The sequence below is a fragment of the Erithacus rubecula genome (genome assembly GCF_903797595.1).
Source record: "Erithacus rubecula genome assembly, chromosome: 4".
Classification (NCBI taxonomy): domain Eukaryota; kingdom Metazoa; phylum Chordata; class Aves; order Passeriformes; family Muscicapidae; genus Erithacus; species Erithacus rubecula.
In genome coordinates this window covers 1295142-1316150 of record NC_136686.1, presented here as the reverse complement: position 1 = coordinate 1316150, position 21009 = coordinate 1295142, and the positions used below count along the sequence as shown (strand labels likewise).

The 21009-nt window shown below is 43.8% G+C and overlaps 1 protein-coding gene across 2 annotated transcripts in view; it reads left to right on the top strand.

The window, feature by feature from the left end:
• The first annotated feature begins 685 nt into the window (after nucleotides 1-685).
• RERG (RAS like estrogen regulated growth inhibitor) overlaps nucleotides 686-21009 on the top strand; it is a 76177-nt gene continuing 55853 nt past the window's right edge. Inside the window, exons 1-2 of one of the 2 annotated variants that reach the window (XM_079304092.1) lie at nucleotides 686-791; nucleotides 2254-2428. In XM_079304092.1, the coding sequence (XP_079160218.1) occupies nucleotides 2368-2428 (61 nt within the window). In that variant the 5' untranslated portion in view covers nucleotides 686-791; nucleotides 2254-2367. Of the gene's footprint in view, nucleotides 862-2253; nucleotides 2429-21009 lie in introns of both variants that reach the window. The other variant, XM_079304091.1, reaches the window with a different exon arrangement.

Genomic DNA, 21009 nt, shown 5'->3' with positions numbered 1-21009 from the left:
AGCAGCGCTGCGGTCACTGTGTCGGGACTGAGAGAGACAGGGTGGCACAGGCACTGCTGAGCAGCACTGAGAAAGGGAAGGAGAGCGCTTGAGATGTTAAAATAAACTGCCGGGCAGCCTTGGCCGGACCCGCTACAAGCGCTTACTCAGAATCCAAGCAAGTGAGCAGCAGCTGTTGTCCCGCATAATTAAAGGCTGCGGTGCCGCCGAATTGCAGGGCTGAGTTCCTTCCTCTCGGGCACGGGCTACGCTCCCAGGGCGACACCGGGAGGGGACGGGGCCACCTCGGCCGCCCTGTGTGTCCCTTCCTCCCTCTCCCTCTGCTGCTCGACTCCGCATCCCTCCCTCTCCCTCCTTCCTGCTCTGCTAGGCTCCGCATCCCTCCCGCATCCCTCCCGCATCCCTCCCGCATCGCTCCCGCTCCTCTCCGCATCCCTCCCGCATCCCTCCTGTTCCTCTCAGCATCCCTCCCGCATCCCTCCCGCATCGCTCCCGCTCCTCTCCGCATCGCTCTCTCTCGTCTCTCGGTCGCTCTCCGCTCGGTGCCGCCCGCAGAGGGCGCGGCAGCTCCGCGGGCGCTGCGGAGCCGCGGACGGGCGGAGGGGCGGAGGGGCGGGCGGCACCGGGCGGCACCGGGCGGCACCGAGCGGCACCGAGCGGCACCGAGCGGCACCGGGCGGCCCCTCCGCATCGAGCAGCGGCTCCGCAGTGACAGCGCGGTCTCTCCGCAGTGCGCGGCCGTGCCGCTGTGCCGGCGGAGCGCCCGCAGCCGCTCCGGGCTGTGCCGGGCTGTGCCGGGCTGTGCCGTGCCGTGCCGGGCTGTGCCGGGCTGTGCCGGGCCGGCGAGCAGCGCGCAGAGAGGTGAGTCCGGGCGGGCGGTGCGGGAGCGGGCACACGGCAGGAGGATGATGAGGATGATGAGGATGATGAGGATGATGAGGATGGTGAGGATGCGGCGCCGGGCAGCGCCGGTGGCCGCACTGCCCGGAGCGGTGCGGAGCAGAGCCCGCCCGGAGGGACGGAGGAATCAATGCCTGCAGGGAATGTGGCAGGAATTCTGCTGCGAGCGGCCGGGAGCGTTCGCGGAGGCAAGCGCCGTGTCCCAGTCCCTGAATATCCCGTTCTGCCGCGTCCTGGAACAGTTTGTGCCTCTGTCTGTGCAGGCTGAGAGTGGTCTCATATTTACTGTCAGGCAGAAGGAATCAGGAGCATTTAGACCCCAGAGATGAGTCGGGAGCGTTCTCTATGTAAGATGTATTTTATTTTTTACAAGCGTTTTTGTACAGGAAAAGGCATGTTAGAAATGCATTTTGCTGTAGAGCAAGGAGTGCTGACATGGGAGGCATCCTAAACACTGTTAGAATTCATGGCTAAAGTGGGTACTTAGCTCAGCAGCAAACCCCTAATTGACTGCATTCACACTTAAAGTTCTACCCTGCTTAAAGGGGAAACCAAGTATTTGATGTTTTAGTCAAGGCTGAGGATCATCATCATCATCACGATTGCCATGCTTTCACTGAGGATCTTAAAACATTCTACAACAGCAGGTGTGGTTATAGATTTTACTGTACAGGTTAGCGAAATCAAGGTCATGCAGCAAAACTGTGAGCACAGATAATTCCCATTCCCAAAGTGCAGTACCAGAAGCTCTGGCATCCTTCTGCTCACCCCATGCTTTGCTGAATGTTTATGTGTGAGCTGAGGCAGCTTAAAAAGGAGCACTAGAGAACTTTCTGAGTATGGATTTGTTTAGGGCAGTGAACAAGGTCCAAGTGCTTAAACGATTTTAGGCAACTGCTGCTGAGTAATTGAAACCTTTTTGGAGCTGGAGGCTCAAGGAAAGAGTAGCTCTCTGCAGGTATTCCTAGTGAGTGCTCACAGCTATTAAATATATTGTACAAAAAATAATTCCCTGCATATGTTTCAAATACAGTAAATATATGCAATTTCAGCTGAAAGAGAAAGGAAGAAAGAAATAATTAGGAGCCTTGCAAGGCAGGTGCTTGGGGTTGTTAAGTACCTTTTGCAATCTTACAGTGCCAGTGTGAAGCAAAGAGCAGCAGTCAGAAAGCTGAAGGTAGGCTCTGCACAAACAGTGCCAAATGTGTCAGTGGCGTTACTGCCATGTTTAAAGCAGGATCACAGCATCAATTATCACGATGATTTAAAAGGAAGAAAAGAAGGAGGGGGGCGGGCAGGGGAAGGGGAGAGCCTGGCTCCTGGCAGCTCCATCCCTGTGGTGTTCTTCCCCAGGCTCTGCATTGACGTCACAATGACACGGTGAGGCTGAAGGCAGGAGCTGGGAACAGTTCTTCTGCTTCACTTCTGATAATTGAGTGAGTTTGCCACCACCACGTTCCTGCCAGCATGGCCAAGAGTGCAGAAGTGAAGCTGGCCATCTTCGGTCGAGCTGGTGTGGGCAAGTCAGGTATGTTTGATTTGTGATTTTTTTATTCTGCTTGCCTTTGGGTAACTTTTTTTTGCTCCCTCTGTGCAGAAAAACTCTTCATAAGAAAGGACATCTCTGACCACCTCCTTGTCAGGGAGGTTGGGATCACTCCAGGAGTTCTCTCTTCCTTGGCTTTTCATGCTATTTTCTCTAGGTTCCACCAAATAAAAATACTTTTGTCACTTTTTAAGAAAAAGCTTGACAATAAACAACACCAAAACAAACTTGCCAAACCCAAATCAAACCCACTTCTCATGAAGTGAGTGGCAACATAACAGAATTAGTAATATTCAATTTGTTTCTTCATAGCTTGTGCTCAATGAAGGTATGGAATATTATTCTCCCTATCCTCTGTTAAATATTAGATGACTTCTGTAACAGTTATAATTCTGGCTGATTTCCACAGGGGATTTTAGACTCAGCAACTCAAAGTAGTTTTGTTATCAACGCTCTCCTGGATTTACATGTTTACATCTAAAGCAGCACCATGAGTAAAGTTTACATTTATAGAGATTTTTTGTGAAATAAACATAGTCTGGTGAGTTCATATAGTAGAGTCACAAGGGGGAGGCATAAATGTTAAAAATCCATTTCTACAGACAGCTTTTCCTCTGGTGAGATGAGGAGCAGAGTGTGAGGGTTGCAATCTCTCTCGGGTAGTTCAGGGGTGTTGCATTAACTTGACAGCTCCACGACCACTCTAACAAATCCTTGCACCACAGGGATGAGGAAATGAGGAGACTGAGCCTAATCATGCTCCTGTGTCCATTTTGGGAGCTGTAAGATACTGTTTATTTTAGAAAAAATCTTCACAAGAGAAGGCAAGAGGGAGGATGTGCTGGTAAGAGCATTAAGCCAGACCCAGCTGCCATCAACCAGCTCCAGTTCCCCAAAGTGACTTTTACATTACACATGCCAAGGTTCTGTCCTATAAATGTATTCCAGTTTCAGTAACTTGGGAATGGGTTGTTTATAAAAGCACATTTACCCTGAAGGTATTTTACCAGAACATTATCAGTGAGGGAGTTCTGTCAGCTATCAGGAAAAAAGGTGTATGTGAGGCAGAAGTTCTTAGAGATTATCCTGTTTATTCAAAGGCAATGCAGATTAAATTCCACCTTTTTGAATAGAATGCCTGAGGGAATGCTGATAATATACTGGGATAAGTCTAAACTCTTTCTTCTTTCCTGCTGCCCTTACCCCATCCCCTCCTTTGTATTCATGTTTTACTGCCCTAAGTTTTGCAACTTCAGTGGTTCTCCTTTTGGTTTATCTTACATTCAGTTGGTGGTTTCTGTGGTTGTCCAGTCTTTTGGCTGGATTCAAAGTAATGCAAGAGAACATTGAAATATTTGCAGGAAAACAAAACACTAAAAGAGTCACCTCTCCCTGGTATTCTTAATAATTTGAGAGCTGATATTTTAAAAATGCAAAACTACCTTTTAAGTGCTCTGTTAAAATGCTACACCAGCACAGGATCAACAAGAGCCTCTCTTACCTGTTGTGTCCTTTTTGTAGACTTCAATAGGATAGGATAAATAGTAAAAATGTTTTCCTGTAGTCCTGGAACTGGGGGGGAACAAAATAAATGAAAAGCCAATAAAAACATCCTCATCCTTCGAAGTCTTCCTCCTCTCTCCTTTTTTTCTCTTTGAGATTCAAGGAAATATTAGATAAAATATGAATGAGGTCTCCTCTTTTGACTGTGACCATATTTGTGAATCTGTGACTGGATAGGAAGGCACAAATCAGTGGGCAGCACAACAGGGTGAATTTAATGGGGTAGAAGGGCCACAGAGCACTATCAGCTACCTCAACAGAGCAGCAACTGTTCCTTCCAGAATCTCCAGCTTGCTTATGAAAACCCCTCTTGTACACACCCATAAAAGGATCCAGTTTCAACAGCTTGGCCAACTGCAGAGAAATAAGTGTGTGTGTGTGAGGGGGGTGGCGTCTGAAAATACCTGTTTGCCTGTAGCCAGCAGTAACAGCAGTGGGAGCTGTGGAAGTGCTGTCACACCTTTGCTAAAAACAGAGCTGGACACAAAGCAGTCTCAGCTAGCTGGGTCTGGTGTACCCTGCTAGAAGAGTGCTGGTGGTGTGTTTTCTGGTGTAACCATGTCATTCCCTGTCCCTGTGACCAGTTTGTCATGTGCTGTGGAGGCAGGATCCTGTGGTCACAGCTTCCTGCAGCAGACTTGGCCAGACAGCAGGAAGATAAGCCAGGCTTTAGAGTGCTGGAGCACACATGCAATAAAAAGAAGATGTTGGGTGATAAATAGGGCCACTGTGATTGCCAGAAAGTCATGCCAAAATATGGTCACTGGCTTGCTTTCCTGGCTCATCTTTGTGTGCTGAGGAAGAGGCAAGCATTGGGTTCTTAATGTGTGAGTGTCTGGAGAGGCACCTGAGAGCTCCTGTGGGGTTAGAGACAGGCTGTGTAAGGTCTGAAGAGGCACCTGAGAGCTCCTGTGGGGTTAGAGACAGGCTGTGTAAGGTCTGAAGAGGCACCTGAGAGCTCCTGTGGGGTTAGAGACAGGCTGTGTAAGGTCTGGAGAGGCACAAAAGAAGGGTTGTGCTTCAGGACATGTGGGGAGCTAAAGCTGTCCCTACAGGAGTCATTAGACCTGTTACCATCACTGAGAGCTGAGGAACATCCCAGTCTCAACCTTAACACCAGGCATCTGTTTTAAGGGTGAAATACTTAGTGTTCAATAAAGCAATCCCTTCCAAGACTCTCCCAAAGATGAGGTGGGAAACCAGAGCACAGTTTGCAAATAGTGGTAGCATCTCAAAAGAGTTAAATCCAGAGAAAGCAAAATGTTACTCCAGTTTCTTGTTGCTCTTCAAGTTTCCATGGTTCAAAGTTTTAAAAAACAAACAGGAGGCAATAGCTAATGTGTCAGCTTTTTTTTTTTAAGTGTCAGCTTTTCACTGTTCTCCTTCCTTGCCTTGTCTCCTCCTGCCTGCTGGAGAAGACCAGCAGAGTGGCTAACCAACTCACCTGTCCCAGTTTGCCTTTCTATTTAATGCAGACCTAAACATTCCAAATAGAAAAAGAAGAGAAATCCAGCTCAGAAAGAGGCACAGAGGAGTTCCCCCAGGTCAGATTTACACTAATGGGCAAACTCATCAGGTACAAGCATCCCAATCTGCTCTGGTGCAGTGGACTAGCTGCTCCTCCATTCACCCTTTTCTTACTGTATAGAAGCTGCATAAACATTGTTTTAAAACAGCTGAAAAAAGGCAGATGAGGAGCTCTGCCTGAGCCAAGGAGCACTTTGCAGCTGCTTCACTCAGGAAGAGGAGGAAGTGCTCTGTGGGTGGGAAGGGACATTGCTAAGACCTGCTATAGATAACAGGGCTCTACCTCCTAATTTGGGCTGGAGTCAAGCAGCACTGGGGAGGGGAGAGAGTTTTTAAAGTCTTTTTCTTCATGGCCAAGAGGAGCTTGGATGAAGCAGAGAATTCAAGTTGAAGTGAACTACTTAAACACTGCTGTTTAAATTGTTCTTTCACTGAATCCTGCAGCTTCATTCCTATGGTAACAAAACTGAGGATTTCCTAAATAGCTCATTTTAAAACTACAGTAGTAGCAATTAATAAAGACTTAAAGGCCTTGTTCTTCCATGTCATCACAAGACACACTATGTGCCCAGAAATCTAAAAAGGAGGGAAAAAATATATGAACCAGGAGGAGAAAAGCAGGGCATGTACTGGAAAACACTGCATGGCTGATGCTTTTCCAACTCATAACTCAGTTGACTATGAATGCTCAAAATACCTCTGCTTAGGAGCCTTTATATTTTGGCCAGAGAAGAGACAAGGTCCAGCTGCAGCATGTGCTATCCAACATGCCTTTTTGCTGTGTGTGTGTGCCAGGCTGAACTCCAAATTTCTGTGTGAGCAGGGGGGATTTGCCCAGCCCCTGGCAGATGCAGTTCTGGACAGGCTGTGCAGCTGCAGCCAGGAATGGGACATGGAAATGTAGGGGAGATACTGAAGACCCCCCTAAAAAAATCAGCTTCTAAGTAAATCACTGCTTGTGCAGTCAGGTATGTGGGCCAGAGGGCTGTTGGCACTTTTTCCATCCAGCAACAGCTTGGATGCTTCCATTTTTTGACCAGAAAAGAGATTTCAGTAATTGTCACCTTGCAAAGAGCCTGTGCCATCACACAAATGAAGATTTTAGTCACAACTGGGCAAGTCCTGAGCAGACATGTTTATGTATGTTGGCTTATGCTCTTTTCCCATGTCTAAGCCAGGATGGGGGAATATATCTGGGGGAAAGATACCTGGTTTTGAAAGTTCCTACAGAAAAATTCGAGCAGCAGCCAAAACAGAGAGTCCTTCAACAAATCTGTGTTTTGTTTTCATTATTTGGGGATATGTCTGAAACACACTACCAGGGATCACTTCCCAATTGCAAGGTCTGGGCATGTGGGAAATAGAGCTGCATTCATTGTTACCCCATCCCCCATTCAAAAAACCCTGTGAGAAAGAAGCCCAAAATGATTTTTCTACTTCACAAATCCCTGCTCATATATTTCCCCCCACTAGTTGCATTTCAGGGACTTCTGCAGAGGAAACATGAGTTATTAAGGAATGATTAGTTATCAAGCTCACAGCTCTGCTAGTAAGGCAGGGAAAGCTGCCACAAGATTTTCAAAGTCCATGCTGTAGCAACTAATGCATGGATTACTGTAATAAGGTACCTCTGAAACCCAGAAATGTGGGTGGAAAGAGACTGCATTTTCTGTTGTTTGTTTTGTTTTTGTTTTTGTTTTTTTTTTTCTTATGCTAGTAGATCAGTTGGCTTTTTTTCCCTTTTTTCCCTTTTTTCCCTTTGTTCTTAGGAATGGCAATGACAACCAGATGCTTAAGTGATTATTCAGTGACCATTTTTAACACCCACTATATTAATTGCCCTGTACTATATTGCTGGTAAAATACTCATAAAACACCCTCCTTTTTACCCTTTCTGGTTTTACACTTTTCAACCAGCTCCAGCTTCTCTGAAGGGACTGTGCATGTAGGTGTGCCCATAATAACAGAATTTAGATCACTAACTTTAAGATTATTTCTTTCCCAACAAGAATACAAATGTGTCCCCTTGGAGCAAGTAATATTGAAAGAAAACAGTTGCATTAAATTACCTTCCCCAGCTCCTGTTCAGTGGATGATGTTGATGCCTGTTTAGAGGGTGAGCCCCACTTTCATGCACTGGTGAAATAAATTACATTGTGACTTTAGCACACAGGCACAATCTCTTTTGACAACAGCCTTTCTCAAAACTGCATTTGTTAACCTTGTCATGCTGGAACTCAAGAGAAGGAGCACCAGCAACTTGGGCTAAATATAAACATTTGCCCTGCTTGTGTCTGTCACCTCCTCCCTTTCCTCTGCTTGTTTGCCTATCCCTGGTTCACCACAGCCTTGCCCCTGGTGTAGTAGAAACCATTCATGCTCTGCTTGACATTTGATCCTCCTTCTGACTAACCATGAAATAATGAAATGCAGGATTTCTCTAACCAAATGCTAACATTGTTCATTCAAGCATAGCTGCCTCCCCTGTTCCATCTCATTTAACTACATCTGACATCAGCTCTACCTGTATCCCCTCTGAGCAGCTGCTGGCAGCTGTTAGAGCTAAGACTAGTCCTGCTGTTCTTTTTCTGTTGTTGTTTAGGTTGTGCTAAATATAGCCTGCTGTTTGATTACTGAGGAAGGAATGCTAGGATTCAAGATTTATGTGTGCAGCACAAATTTTTCCCTTGGCCTGTGCCTAGCCACCCCCTGCAGCTCTTGCCTTGGTGAGAGAGCTGCCCTGCCCTCTTGTCTGCTGCAGTTTTGCCAAAGGCAACTGCAAAGCTTTCTGGTGGAGTCCCAGGAATGGTTTGTCTGGTTATGGCAGGGGTCTGCTATTCCCCAGCAGGGCACTGAATGAAAAACAGCAAGATTTTTAATCTTAGACATACATTTTTGCCTTGTTTCTTATCAGCTGTCACCCTCCCCTTTCTCCCTGCCAGTTCCCTAAAACTGTACATGTTCCCTAGAAACTGCATATGGTGGAATGACTTTGTACTTCACAGGAAAACTTGGTACTTACAGTTCCTTTCTCACCTTTCTCACTTTGGGCTTCCTCCCATCTCTGTTCCTCATCCCCAGCTCCTCCTTTGCCCACACTGTCAGTGCCTTCTGCATCATCAGATGCTCAGGGCATGAGATCCAGGTGAGCTGATCCTGGCAGCAGTGGGGTGATGCAGCAAAGAACAGTCACCCTCAAGTGGTTCCTACTGTCCAGGAAACCATTCCTTAGTGTGGACCTGGAGGATGCTGACTGCTCCAGGCTGTCATTGCATGAAGCCAGCCTTGCACAAGTTAAAAAGGAATGCAGTGTATATCTGTACATAGCTACTCTTGGTCATAGAAGTGGGTAAATTTACTTATTTTTGCTTTGTGGCAGTGCAGGAGAAACAAGTTATGTCTGTATTTCTCAAACAAATTTTTGCATTTGCTTTTGTGCCACCCTTGAGCCTTTTATATTTACAGCACCCAAAAATAAATATATTAGGTGTATGAAGAACTAACACAGCCTTAAAGTAGGAGGATCAATGAAACACTTTGGGCTCTAGCTGAGCCCTGGTGGCAGGGCTGTGATTCCCTGCTGCTGACTGAAGGTGTTTGTACCCTCACCACACACCTGGCAGGCACTCCCAACTCTGAGGGAGCAAACCTCATCCATTTGCTGCTTTTATTCCAAGCCTGTTTGCTCAGTGTTCCTGGCAGCCTCTTGCACACCCCTTGCAGATGCAATTACAGCTTGGGGTGAGGGCATCCCCCAGCTTCCCTTCCCTCTCCACAGGCAGCCTGAGGGGTGCTGATGGAGCACTCCAGAGTTATGGAACTCCCACCTCCCCAGATCTCAGATCTGCTCTTTGAGCCCACATTTCTTTCCATTCACCTCAAATCAGCCCCTCTTGTTTTCATTAACTCCTACCTCTTCCTGGAGGCAGGAAAACAACTGAGGGAGGTGCATCTGTTTCATAATTCTGAATGGGGAAAGTTCTTTTTTATGGCTTTTTCCCACCAGGTAGAGCATTCATGCTGCTGGAGTCAGTGTGCAGCTGTTCCAGCTCCTAATGGATATGCCATGGAGGTGTTGGGAAGTGCCATACATTATGGCAGTGACACTGTAGATAACTCACATTCTATGCATCCAGCATGGAAAGATGAATGGCAAGAGAAGCATGAAGCCCTGGGGAAGGAAGTAGTAGATATATTAAACATATGTGCAGCTTTAAAATGTCATAGAAATTGGCTGGAGCCTCCAGCTGCCTTTCCAGAAATGTTAGACAGTAGTCTGCTCTCAGGAAAATGAGGGAATATGTTGAAAACATCCAGGCTGGGTTTGAAAGCACACAGAGCTGCTGACATTGCTGGGTTGTTCTGCAGCCACCACTCTGGGATCAGCAGCAGAGGAGCTGCAGACAGGCAGGGGCAGGGGCAGCAGTGTGTTACCACAGGGGAGCTCTTTGGGAAAAGTGGCTGGAGAAGTTTCCAGGGTGGAAGGATGCAGTGGGCAGTGCACAGGGTACATTCTCCCAGGGAGGGAATTTCTTGAGCAGCTCTGTGGCTTTGCCCTCCTGCAAGGCAGGGCACTGGGACTGGCCTCAAGTGGCCAGTGTGGGAGCTGAGGTGAAGGAAAGGGGAGCCTGTTAGTGGGAATTGTGACTTGGGCATTGCCAAAGCTCCTCTCCATGGCTTCTCTTCAGGGCCAGGGCTGCTGAGATCCTGCCTGGTGGATGGCTCCCAGGCTGGCAGCATCCCAAACTCTGCCAGCCCTCTGGGATCCTTCTGACCCTTCATGGCTCTTCCACTGACATGAATTATTGACAGCAAAACAAAGCGCAGAAGCAACATTTATTTTCATTAAAAACATATTTGGCAATCCTGTCTTTCACTACTTCCCAAGTAGGGCTTAATTTCATTTTGACCCACAGGACCACAAGCACAAAAGGAGCTTGACTTGACTTCCTTTCTCCCCTTCATGTGGCTGTATTTTCCATCCAACTCTCAGTCTGACTGTAATATAGTCTATCAGAGATTTGCACAACCCTGCTCTGGAGAGCTGCTTTTGTCAGCACCTCCTCTCTGTGCCTGCCCTGAGACACAAAAATCCCACTCCCCACACAGTGGAAGCCAGTTAGGCAGAGCTGTCACCATGATCTTTTCCTGACCTACACAGCATTTGACCCAGAGGAGCTTTACAAGTGAGAACTTCAAAAGTGCCACTCAAAGCATCAAAGTGTAAGAAGATCAGAGTGAGCTATTTATTTTTTCACTGCAGAATAAATCGAAAATTATTGAAGAGTCACCACAGAAGAATGCAGTGTTAGACCCATGGGTGGCAGAGAAAACACACAAGCAAAAAATTCCCACCAAACCCCAAAAACAAACCCCTACAAAACACTGGACATGGGAGTGTGAGTGCCAAATCAAACACCTTGTTAACCAACCTCAGGGGCACAATCTGCTGCTTGACCCAGCTGGATTCCTGTGGTGCTGTGCCCTTGGACTTGGTTCTCCTCCAGGCTGATTTCCAGCATGAAATAATTGAACAGTGATCCACAATATATCTTGGTCTGTTAGATCTACTTCCAGGCAAAAGTTTCCAAAAATTCATCTCCAATTAAAGAAAATTTGAGCTTTATCTACATGGAACATGGTAGGTCTCAAGATATCCCAGTAAACTGTGTCCTTGATAATCAAATATTCATATACTAATCTTCAGTCTCCCATGTTAATCTCAAATAATTACATCTCATGCAAAAATACTATTTTGTTGTATTCAGTGTAATTAAACCAGTCTAGTTCTCACCTCAGTATCACTTTGGTAATTTCTTGGCAAATTTTGTTGGCAGTTTCTAACCTGGCATGTGGAATAACCAAGCCACTCTCATGAAAACAAACTACCTCTATTTTAAACATACTCAGTATGACTGTTTTCTTCATTAAATTGAGCTATTTGGGATCTAATATGAAAGAGGCCCCTGAGATTTAGCTCAGTACCAGTGTGGTGGAAATTCACATAGTGTTCACTGCAGACTGGGAGGAGTTTGGGAGCCTGTACTGTAAGAAATACTCCTGTAGATTGTACAGGTCTATTTCTAGTATAGTTCTGCAGACTTCTAGGACTCCACAGCAAAGACCACACTTTATTTCTACTCTTTCCTGTTTGAAAAGGCAGAGAGATTGTATTCTCAATTAAGCTTAGTTCCTAGTCTATTTTCCTGGTCTCCCTCTTCAGAATAAGGCACCAAAATATACAAGATTTTAAAAAATTTATTTTTCTGAAGGAGCCTCATTAAAGTTGCTTTTTTCCTAAGCACCTCTAGCAGCTATGATGTGCATCTATCTGTGAAATCACATGCAGCTACTGATGTTCATGGTACAATCAATATCAGCTCTGGAGCAGGATAGTTTGGCACACTGGTAAAGGTGAGGTGAGACACAGACCCTGGAACCTGCAGAAGAACCTTTGAGCAGTTTCTTAACTTCTAACATTTTATGGGTGTGAAAAGTATCATGATTTGCCTGCAGGTCTTCACACCCAGCTGGACAAAGGTTCAGTGTTAATAAGAGTAACTCCATGCTCAGTATCATATCTCACCTCACATTAGGTCTGTGCCTAAAAGAGTTTTTATTCACCTATAATAATTTTGCATTGCTCATTTTGTAGCATTTCATCAATTGCTAAATATTTAATAAATGGTGCCTTCTGTTAAGCTGGGGAAATGTTAATATCACCTAGTCTGAGGGGCTCTGTTTGCACATCAGAGCACTGAAATATTATTTTCTGTTCCCAGTGCCACAGCACAGGGACTGGCTGCAAATTGAACTAAGAGACTCCACAGAAGAGAATGACCTTCAGAGCTGAGTTAAAGCAGCACATTGCCACCTCAGATCCTACCTCTAGCTTCTGCACAGGAGGTGGCTGGCAGGCATGTTCAAAAAGGCAGGGAAATAGAATAAAATACAATGACCAACAGCAGGACTTGGAACAGGAAACATGCTAATGAAAAAAAGTACCTTGAAGCTTGGTTGTACACTGTTATTTTTCATTCATTCCCATTAATACTGTCACTCTTGGTGAAGGTTAAAATGTTTTTGCTATGGATAACCTGGCAGAGGACTGAAAAAAGGTTTTAGTTTCAAGCATGAGCAATCTGACATGATGTGTAAGAAGTATTTGTTCATCATGCAATTCCAAGACTTCTCTGCTCACTTCAGCAGGTGACTCTTAACAAGTCAGGGCTGTGACATTCTAAATGTGTGTTCAGAACTATTTAAACCTGCTGATTGCAAAAGTGCTCTCAGATCTCAGGCTGTTCTCAGGAACAAGTTTGCAGGCCAGCCACGAGCAGAGAATGCTCAGGGTGACTCCCAGAGTACTGAACCAGAGAAAACAGTTCTGCAGCTGGGTCACTGTGTAAGGACCAATTCAGCTGCACCCCTGCACTTTCTCAAGAGTCTGAAGGATGCTTTCAATGATCTTGAAAGCAGAAGAGAACAAAATGAATGTGGTGGGTTGGTCTAGGTTTTTTCCCACATGGAAATCTTACCTTCCTGAAGCTTGGAGCACAGAGTGGCATCCTCTGGTTCCCAGCTGGGTTGCAGGCTTCCTGAGGAGCAAGGAGTGTCCCAGTGAAATGCACAAAAAAGCCTAGAAAAGTGCAAGAATGCATGGAGTTGCTGGGTTATACTGGAGTGGGGACTGTCTCTTGTGTAATTCCACCTTCAGTTTATCCCTGTGCTTCTCAGCACATCATCACAGCCACTGCTTCTGAAAAAAAAAAAAAATTGCACCATGAAAACAAGTGCATCCACCACCTTGCTGTAGGAGGACTTAGGCCACCTGTGTCTCCAGAAACTAAATAAATCACAGGATTTTACACCTGAGGATTTTATTCCTCATTAAATAATTTCCCCATAACATTTTATGTCCTTCATTGCAAGGAGTCAGAGAAGATTACTGCAGTAACCCTTCCTGACTTGAAAAACATGATCTTGTTGACCATGAATATATTAAATTAAGAATCTTTCCCTAGTGCTTAGTGGATTTTTATTTCCTCTTGAGCTAAAACACTGCTATAGTTATGATCCTCTCCCCCTCCTTTTTCTTAGCAGTGATTGTATTCTACATATCTGCTTATTCCTACCCACTAACCACATGGAGCCCTCTCTTCATCTGATGAGGCAGATGATCTTCAGAACCCTGTTATGAAATATTTTTAAAGATTTAATATTAAGTATCTAGGGAAAAAAAATTATAACTTTCTGTATTGGTTTTATTTAACATTTAACTTTATGGCACTAGGTTGAAAGCATTCACTGAGTCAGTGTTTGGACTGTGCTGCAGAGATGTTAATGGGAACATCCAAATTTTATGCTTTTGAACTCATTAAAATGAGCAACACAATTTGTGCAGCAGTGGCTTATTTGCCAAAACAAGGATTAACAGGAGCACATAGAAGAGCTGAATACAGATGCAATTTTTTTTTACATGGAGATCAGAATAAAAATGCAGAGGTTTCCAGTGACCCATGCTAAGATGAATTTTTTTACCTCTGAACAAGGTGTAAGATTTGAAAACACACTGGCAAATAAAGAGCTTGCACAGAGGAGGAAATGTATCCAAGAGGAAATGCAGAAGCAGTCAGATTTATAAAGACAAACCTCAAGCTAACACTTTTGGAAGATGAAAAAGCAAAGTCACAGGAGGTGAGCTTTAGTTACAACTCTTCAAAACTAGATCAAAGCTTCAAGGAATTATTTGCAAAGCTAATAAAGAGCATTAGTTATGGAAAATTGAAGATTAATTCAAGGCTCCACAAAGTGCTAGACTAAATAACCTTGTGCTGTGTCCAGAACAAATGCTGTGGCCCTCAGAGAAAGAGGGAGGTTGATTTATGAAAATTAAAAAAAAAAAAAGCCTGTGTTTATTTTGAGGGCTTTGGATCAGTCATGCCATGGACTGTGCCCACTCCCAGGGAGGAAAAAGGATGTCTGGGGTGGCTCCACACCCCAAACCAGACTCCCAAAAAACCAGAATGAGCTGAAAGACAAAACACAGTTTAAAAGCAAGAGCTGTAAGGGCAAAACCATAGACCCAAGGAAAAGCACACAGGGAGTGCTATTTCCTCAGTCACAGGTGCTGCAGAGTTTTTTATTAAAAATTTGGAGCACTTCCTGCAAATTCTCTGAAAAGACATCCTCTGAAAAAGTTACAGTTCACACATTTCTTCCACCCTGCACTAATATACCCTTGCAGTAGCATGGATTTCACATACTGAGGACACACTGAATAAAACCACAAAGAAACTGATACCAAGGGGATCTAACCCAGACCATTCCAGCTCAATCTGGACCCTGACTCCTTGGAGCAAGGACTCTTCCTGCTGTGTGAATGATTGAAACTGCCCCTATCAGCATGTTATATTTTTCAGTCACATAAATACAGGCTTACCACAACCTTCTCTCTTCATCTGCTAGATACAAGCTCTTGGTAGAAGGCTTCTCATCACAGGACAGCAAGAAAATGCTCACAGTCAGGAGATTTTCTGTTCAGTGTGGTACTTCTACATGAGCCTGGCTTGGACTGCTCAGAGGAGCAAAAAGGAAAAAAAAAAAGGGGTAGTTTGCTAAGAGCTTTGGCAATTAAAATAACAAGGAGACAATGGTAATGACTAGCACAGAATTTGTCAGGATCATAGATCAAATAACAAGAACTGTTTAGCTGAATAGAAGTTCCAAGCTGTGTGTCACATGCTGGGGGTAGAAGTTAAATTATTATTAAAGAGTTTATCCTTATGGAAGACATTCCAGGCCTAGATACAGGACACTCTTTTCAAGAAAGCTGTGTAGGGAAAAAATTGGCACAGATGCTCTGAAGAGGTAACAAAGTGCACAGGAGACAAAAGCTGCAGGAAATGAAGAGCAAACATCAATTTAGGATTAAGTTTGCCTTTCCATTAATCTGAAGTAGAATTGTCTTGGGAAGCAGCTCTGGAAGCTAAAAAAAAAAAAAAAAAGCAGCATCAAGAGATTAATGTCAAAGTCTTGGTTGCTTTACCCCATCTCTGTACAGCACTGTGAAACTTTCTCTCCTCCCCACTTGGGCTTTGGTGGAGCTTTTTACACTCTGGATCTTTTCTCCATCCAGTGCAACTAGAAGTAGCATAAGGGTGTAATTTATTTTTCTATTTCTATTCATCTACTGTCCTACACAGAAGCCATTCTAGAAGAGTTATTTTTTTCATCCACTTCCATTGAAGATTAGTTACTTGTGGCTTCTTGATTTTTTGGGGGATTTTTTTCTTTTTCTTTTTAGTGTCAGGCTGGAATACCATATTCAAGTAAGGACAGTGAGCAGCTTGGGAATCAATTATGATACCCTGAGTATAAACCATGCAGAAACCATTGTCAGTGCATTAATTCTAGATGTTTGTCTTAACTAGATGCTTTTAAGGCTCTTAAAGCAATTAGTGATCCAAATGCCTGTCAAGGTTTAGCATGGCAGAGCAGTGAGGAAGCTTTTGTTTATGGCCAGACCCCAGTTTAGGCTGCCCCAAGCCATGATCACAGGGCACTCTGCACTGGCATTTACATCAGCCCAGCAGGACACTGCTCTTCAGCTTTGGTGGGACTTTACAGCCTGTTTTATTGCAGCCAGGCCAGCAGTGTGATGAATCTTTTAAATAAATCTCCTCTGATGGATTTGCTGGTGCCTTGCTTAGATTAGGGGTGAAAAGTATGAGCTTGAAAGCTCGACACATTTACCACCAACACAGGCCCCATTTACCACCATTAGTGCAGTTTTAACTAGGAAATTCATATTAAAAATGCATTTACTCTGTGGGGATGAGTGTTATGTGCAAGCAGTGAATGACACAACACTGACATGAGTTTTCATTTGGTATTACCCAAAGTCAGAGCCTTAAACACAGCTTGATAATTTTCTCTTCTGTTGTGTTTTCCCCACAATGCAACAAGTTAATAAATGAGTGCTCTGGAGTTTGTCTGCTGCTGAAAGAAGCTCTGGGGGAAATAATTCATTTAAGGGCAGCTTCAATTTCATCTTCACTCAAAAAGTGAGTTTAATGCAATTTTTCTTTATAAAGTAACTTCCTCTGCTCTACCCTCCAGTTCCCTCCACTTTCTGCTTCAGTGCTGCAATACTGAAGCAAACTGTTTGAATGGCAAATTTTTCACCTTGTCCAAAATTGCCATGATGAACAATTTGTTATCCCAGTGAGAATAAGGCCAATTTCAATTTTGCAGAATCCTAAAACTCTGGGAGCATGTCCACATTTGGACTTCGGTTTGTGCATTACTAAGAGAAAATCAGGAATTAAAAAAAGAAAGGGCCTGGGTTGGTATGTAGTCCTTGATCCTATACATCATGATACCCCCATTAAACTGTACCTTGTTTGTTTAAGCCCTAATTCTGTGGAACTGAAAACTTTTAAAACCTATTTATAGGGAGCATCACCAGCCTCTGTAAGTGTTAAGTTAATCATTCTGTTGCCTGCTGCATCTGCTGGATGAAACAAAACACCCCTTCAGCATTTGTCCCTGTGCACAGGAGTTTAAGGGTCTGAAATTCCCTGGGTCTTTCTGTGCAGCATTTCAAAGGAGGTTTTTGATGGATTGCCACTGCCTCCCCTCAGTATCTCTTTATTCCCACATCCTTCCACAGCCTTTGTGCCAGACTCTTCCTGATCAAACCTTTGCACTGATTCATCATTTCCCCTGTGCCTTGCAGGGGCATGAAATTAGCACTTCTACTAATCTGAGCCATATTAATTTCAAACCTATTGCAAGTGATAAAAGTCTGATCTTCAACAAATATACAGGAGGTGTCTGCAAATTTAGAATGTCACATTATTTTCTCTTTCCTTATGGAAGCTTTTTCCCTTGACATATTTCCATAGTTTTGTATATGAAAAAGGTACAGGTGGTTTGGAGAAGAGCTTGAGCCTTTTTGAGCAGCAGGCTTAAAATCTGTTTATAAAGGACAAAAGTTAAGTCCTTTACTAGTTTGATGCAGAGTATTTAGTAATTTTCATCCTGTGATACAGGCAGAGAGCACCTCCCTGCATTTTTGAATCTCCTAGGGGATCATAATCTGATTTGTGCTGTCACTCGTACCAATTTGCCTGAATTTTCCAAGCTACTCCCAGTGAATTTTAAGTGCTAAAGAGAAGTTTTAAAATGAATACAAGTGCAAGGATCGTGTTCATGTGCACAGAGCAAATGAATGACAGTTCTGGAGTCCATGTGTGTCTACACCTACAGTTAATTAGCAGCCAGAGAAAATGCATACATTTCAATATTTAACCTTGAAGTCAGACTGGTGGAAAGGTCTGAAGAAACATTACAATGTTCTCCAGTAATTGTGTCTCAGAATGAATCACAGGGAGCTGTTGTTGACAGCAAGAGACTTTGGTCCTAGTTTTCCAGCATCTCTTCTTAATTCTGCTGGTATTTATTGTATTAACTTGAAAAATCCTTGATCAATTTGGAGTTATTTACCATCTTATGCTGAGACACAAGGAGAAGTTTTATTAATTTCAGAGAAATGCTTGAAGTCATTGCCTTGGGGCAGCTCTACAGGTGCAAAGTGTGGATGACAGAGAAGATCTCCTGGGAATAGAGTAAAAAAAAAGGGAAGGTGGAAAGGAATTCCTGCACTCCTATTTCAGCTATCAAGAATCTTCTATTTCTGTGTGAGGTTTTAGAACATACCTGCATGACATGTGCAAACTTCTCTTCATAATCACAGTGGCTAAATAAACATCTCCATGGGCTTTCAAACAAAGCTGAGATTCTCACAGTGTCTGCTGCCATCAGTCAGGGCTGCAGAAAAGGCAGAAAATGTCAAAAAAACATTGCAGTTAAGTCATGAGAATGACAATACTTTTGTGGCTAAAAAAGATTGCATCTCACTCTCAGCCATCCAGATGATTTTACATGCACTCAGCCCCACAAATCAAAAAGCTTCTTGAGTTAACCTATTTCAAAGGTCTCCATCAAAGCAAACCAGCCAAGTGGCACTTGGAGTCTCAAGTATTAAAACAAACAAACAAAACTGGCACTGAAATTACTGTTTTTTTCTGATATAGGAGTCCTTCCACCACAGTCACAGCACTATGGGGTAGCTCTTCCTAAGGCTAAAGAGATGAATTGTCTCCTAAAATCTGTAATCTAGAAACCTCTGCAGCAGGTTGAGCACACCAAGCACTGCCAGTGAAATGGAGAGCAAAATCTGGGCAGTTGCATTTCATTTTACTGTGATTCTTAAATTACTGGCTTATGTTTCATTCTGCCTCTGCCTGGCTGTTTTCTTTTGCAGGGGCACTTTATCTGGAAGGAACAGTTCTGTGCTGGCTGGGCCATCCATGAGGTGTTATTTTCCTTTGGAAGCAAGGGTATTCAGCCCTTCTAAGAGACACACAAACATGATCTTTCAGAAATCTAATAATATTTCTAGCTAGAGCTATGCAAACTTTTGCAGGTTTGTGCTTTCCCATTTTTGGTTTTTTGTTTGGGTTTTTTTAGTTTTTTTTTGTTGCTGTTGTTGTTCATTGTAGAGGATTTTTGGATTTTATTTCTCTTTTTTAACAGCCACCCAGATTTCTAAGTAAAAAACCTTATCTGTCTGTAGCCAAGCAGAAGAAAAATTTGTCTCACTGTAAACAAATTCTCCAGCTACACGACTGAGCTTTAAAACATCCTTATCAAAACCCCTGTAGGACCACAGACCAGTGTTCTTAGAGGAGCTCTACCAACCTGAGCACTCAGAATTGATAATTTCAACTCCCTCAGTTAAAAGGAACATGAAGTCACTGAAGAAGAAGGTGTGCAGCCACTTCTGCCTCAGCCCGGGTTTTTTACTCTGAGGAGCTGAGCTGTAACCATCCTGTGTCCCTGTGTGCCAGAGGGACACAGGCAGCCAGGACATGATCCTGACTGAGTGCAATTATCCACTTTCCAAGTTTCTTGATGCTTTATGTAGAGCAAACCTAATTTTAGTGCAAGAAGTCCCATGACTCGCAATGGAAAACTGGGAAATAGAAATCTGAGGGTTCTCCCACCCCTTGTGGGGTCCTGGCAAGTTACAATCCTTCTCCACCTCAATTTATCCCTGTCCCTGAAGTACACAGTACCTTTTAATTTCTTTCTTCTTCTTCATTATGGCAGGACCCAGCAGAGATTGGAGGATTTTTGCTAGAAGGCAAAAAAGAGATGTGCAAAAATCAGCTGATGTTTGTATAGCAATGAGTGCCTTGTTTGTAGTGCACCATATGATGCAAAGTTTTACAGAGTCTGGCATAATCCTACAGCAGATGCCTGAAGAAGCAACTGCTCATCTGAGGTTTTCACTGGAGGAACCTCCCATTTCCTTTGTGCCACAACCTCCTCCTTCTCTAACATATGGAATTAAGTGTAGTTATGACTCAGGGGAAGTGTTTCTCCTTAAATTTATAGAGCTTTCCCTGAATGCCCTATTTGTGAGGAGCTTTCTTTGTCACATTTCTTAGAAACCACTTGGAGAGTTTTCTATATTTATATGTATCAGAAAGCATTTGCTTGTACTAATGGTAGAATTTTGGGGACAGGTTTGCTGATCATCAGGCTTCAAATAAAATCTCTAACAGTCCAGCTGAGCAGTTTTGTTCTCCCACTTTTCTGTCTGCAAGAAACACAGTGGAAGATGCAGGGCAGCCCTCATGGAAGGCAAACTTCTTTCTTTATTTGGGAAAGTCTACACAAACAGCAGCTAGGACAAAGTAAATTATGTAGTGCCTACCTGAATTAGTTTGGGGTACCTGTGTTTTATGATGTAGTTGTCATTAAGGACTAGATGTCTTTGAGAACCAACAAGTTGAATTCCAGTTCTGTCTCTGCCAGACATTTCTTGTACAACCTTAGATCAGTCACTTCAATTCTAATGCAATTATTAAACTAGAAGTTTACTTCAAAAAAGCTTGTGAGGAATAAATGTATTTAGACCTTTAAAGAGTTGTATACTACATCAGTGGGAGACTCCACACATAAGCATTTGTCAATTTGTGTTGTAATTGTGTAGAAATGGTTGGGAGTAGATGAGATTTCTTATGAGGCTATCTCCTTGGCCTCCACATTTTGTTTTCTCTCCATCTATTTTAATGTCAAAATAAACTTCTTGTAAAAGAAAGAGACCATAAAGATCAAGCCTGAGTAAAACATTTGGGGGTGTGAATGTGTGAAATGCCCATTTCCCAGGGGAGAAAAAAGCCATAAATCAGAATTTTTTAGGCTTCACCTGTACCTTCCCCATCTTGTCCTTCCATCTCCAGCAGTATCTTCAAAGTCCAGTGTCTTGCCCACTCACTGAACACCTTCTCTGTGTGGAATGTCAAGGACATGAGGATTCCAGGAGCCTTCAACTCTGGGTGCTCCTGTTTGGATCAAGCAGAATCCACTCCTTAGGTGCCTTCCCTCTGTCCTACAGA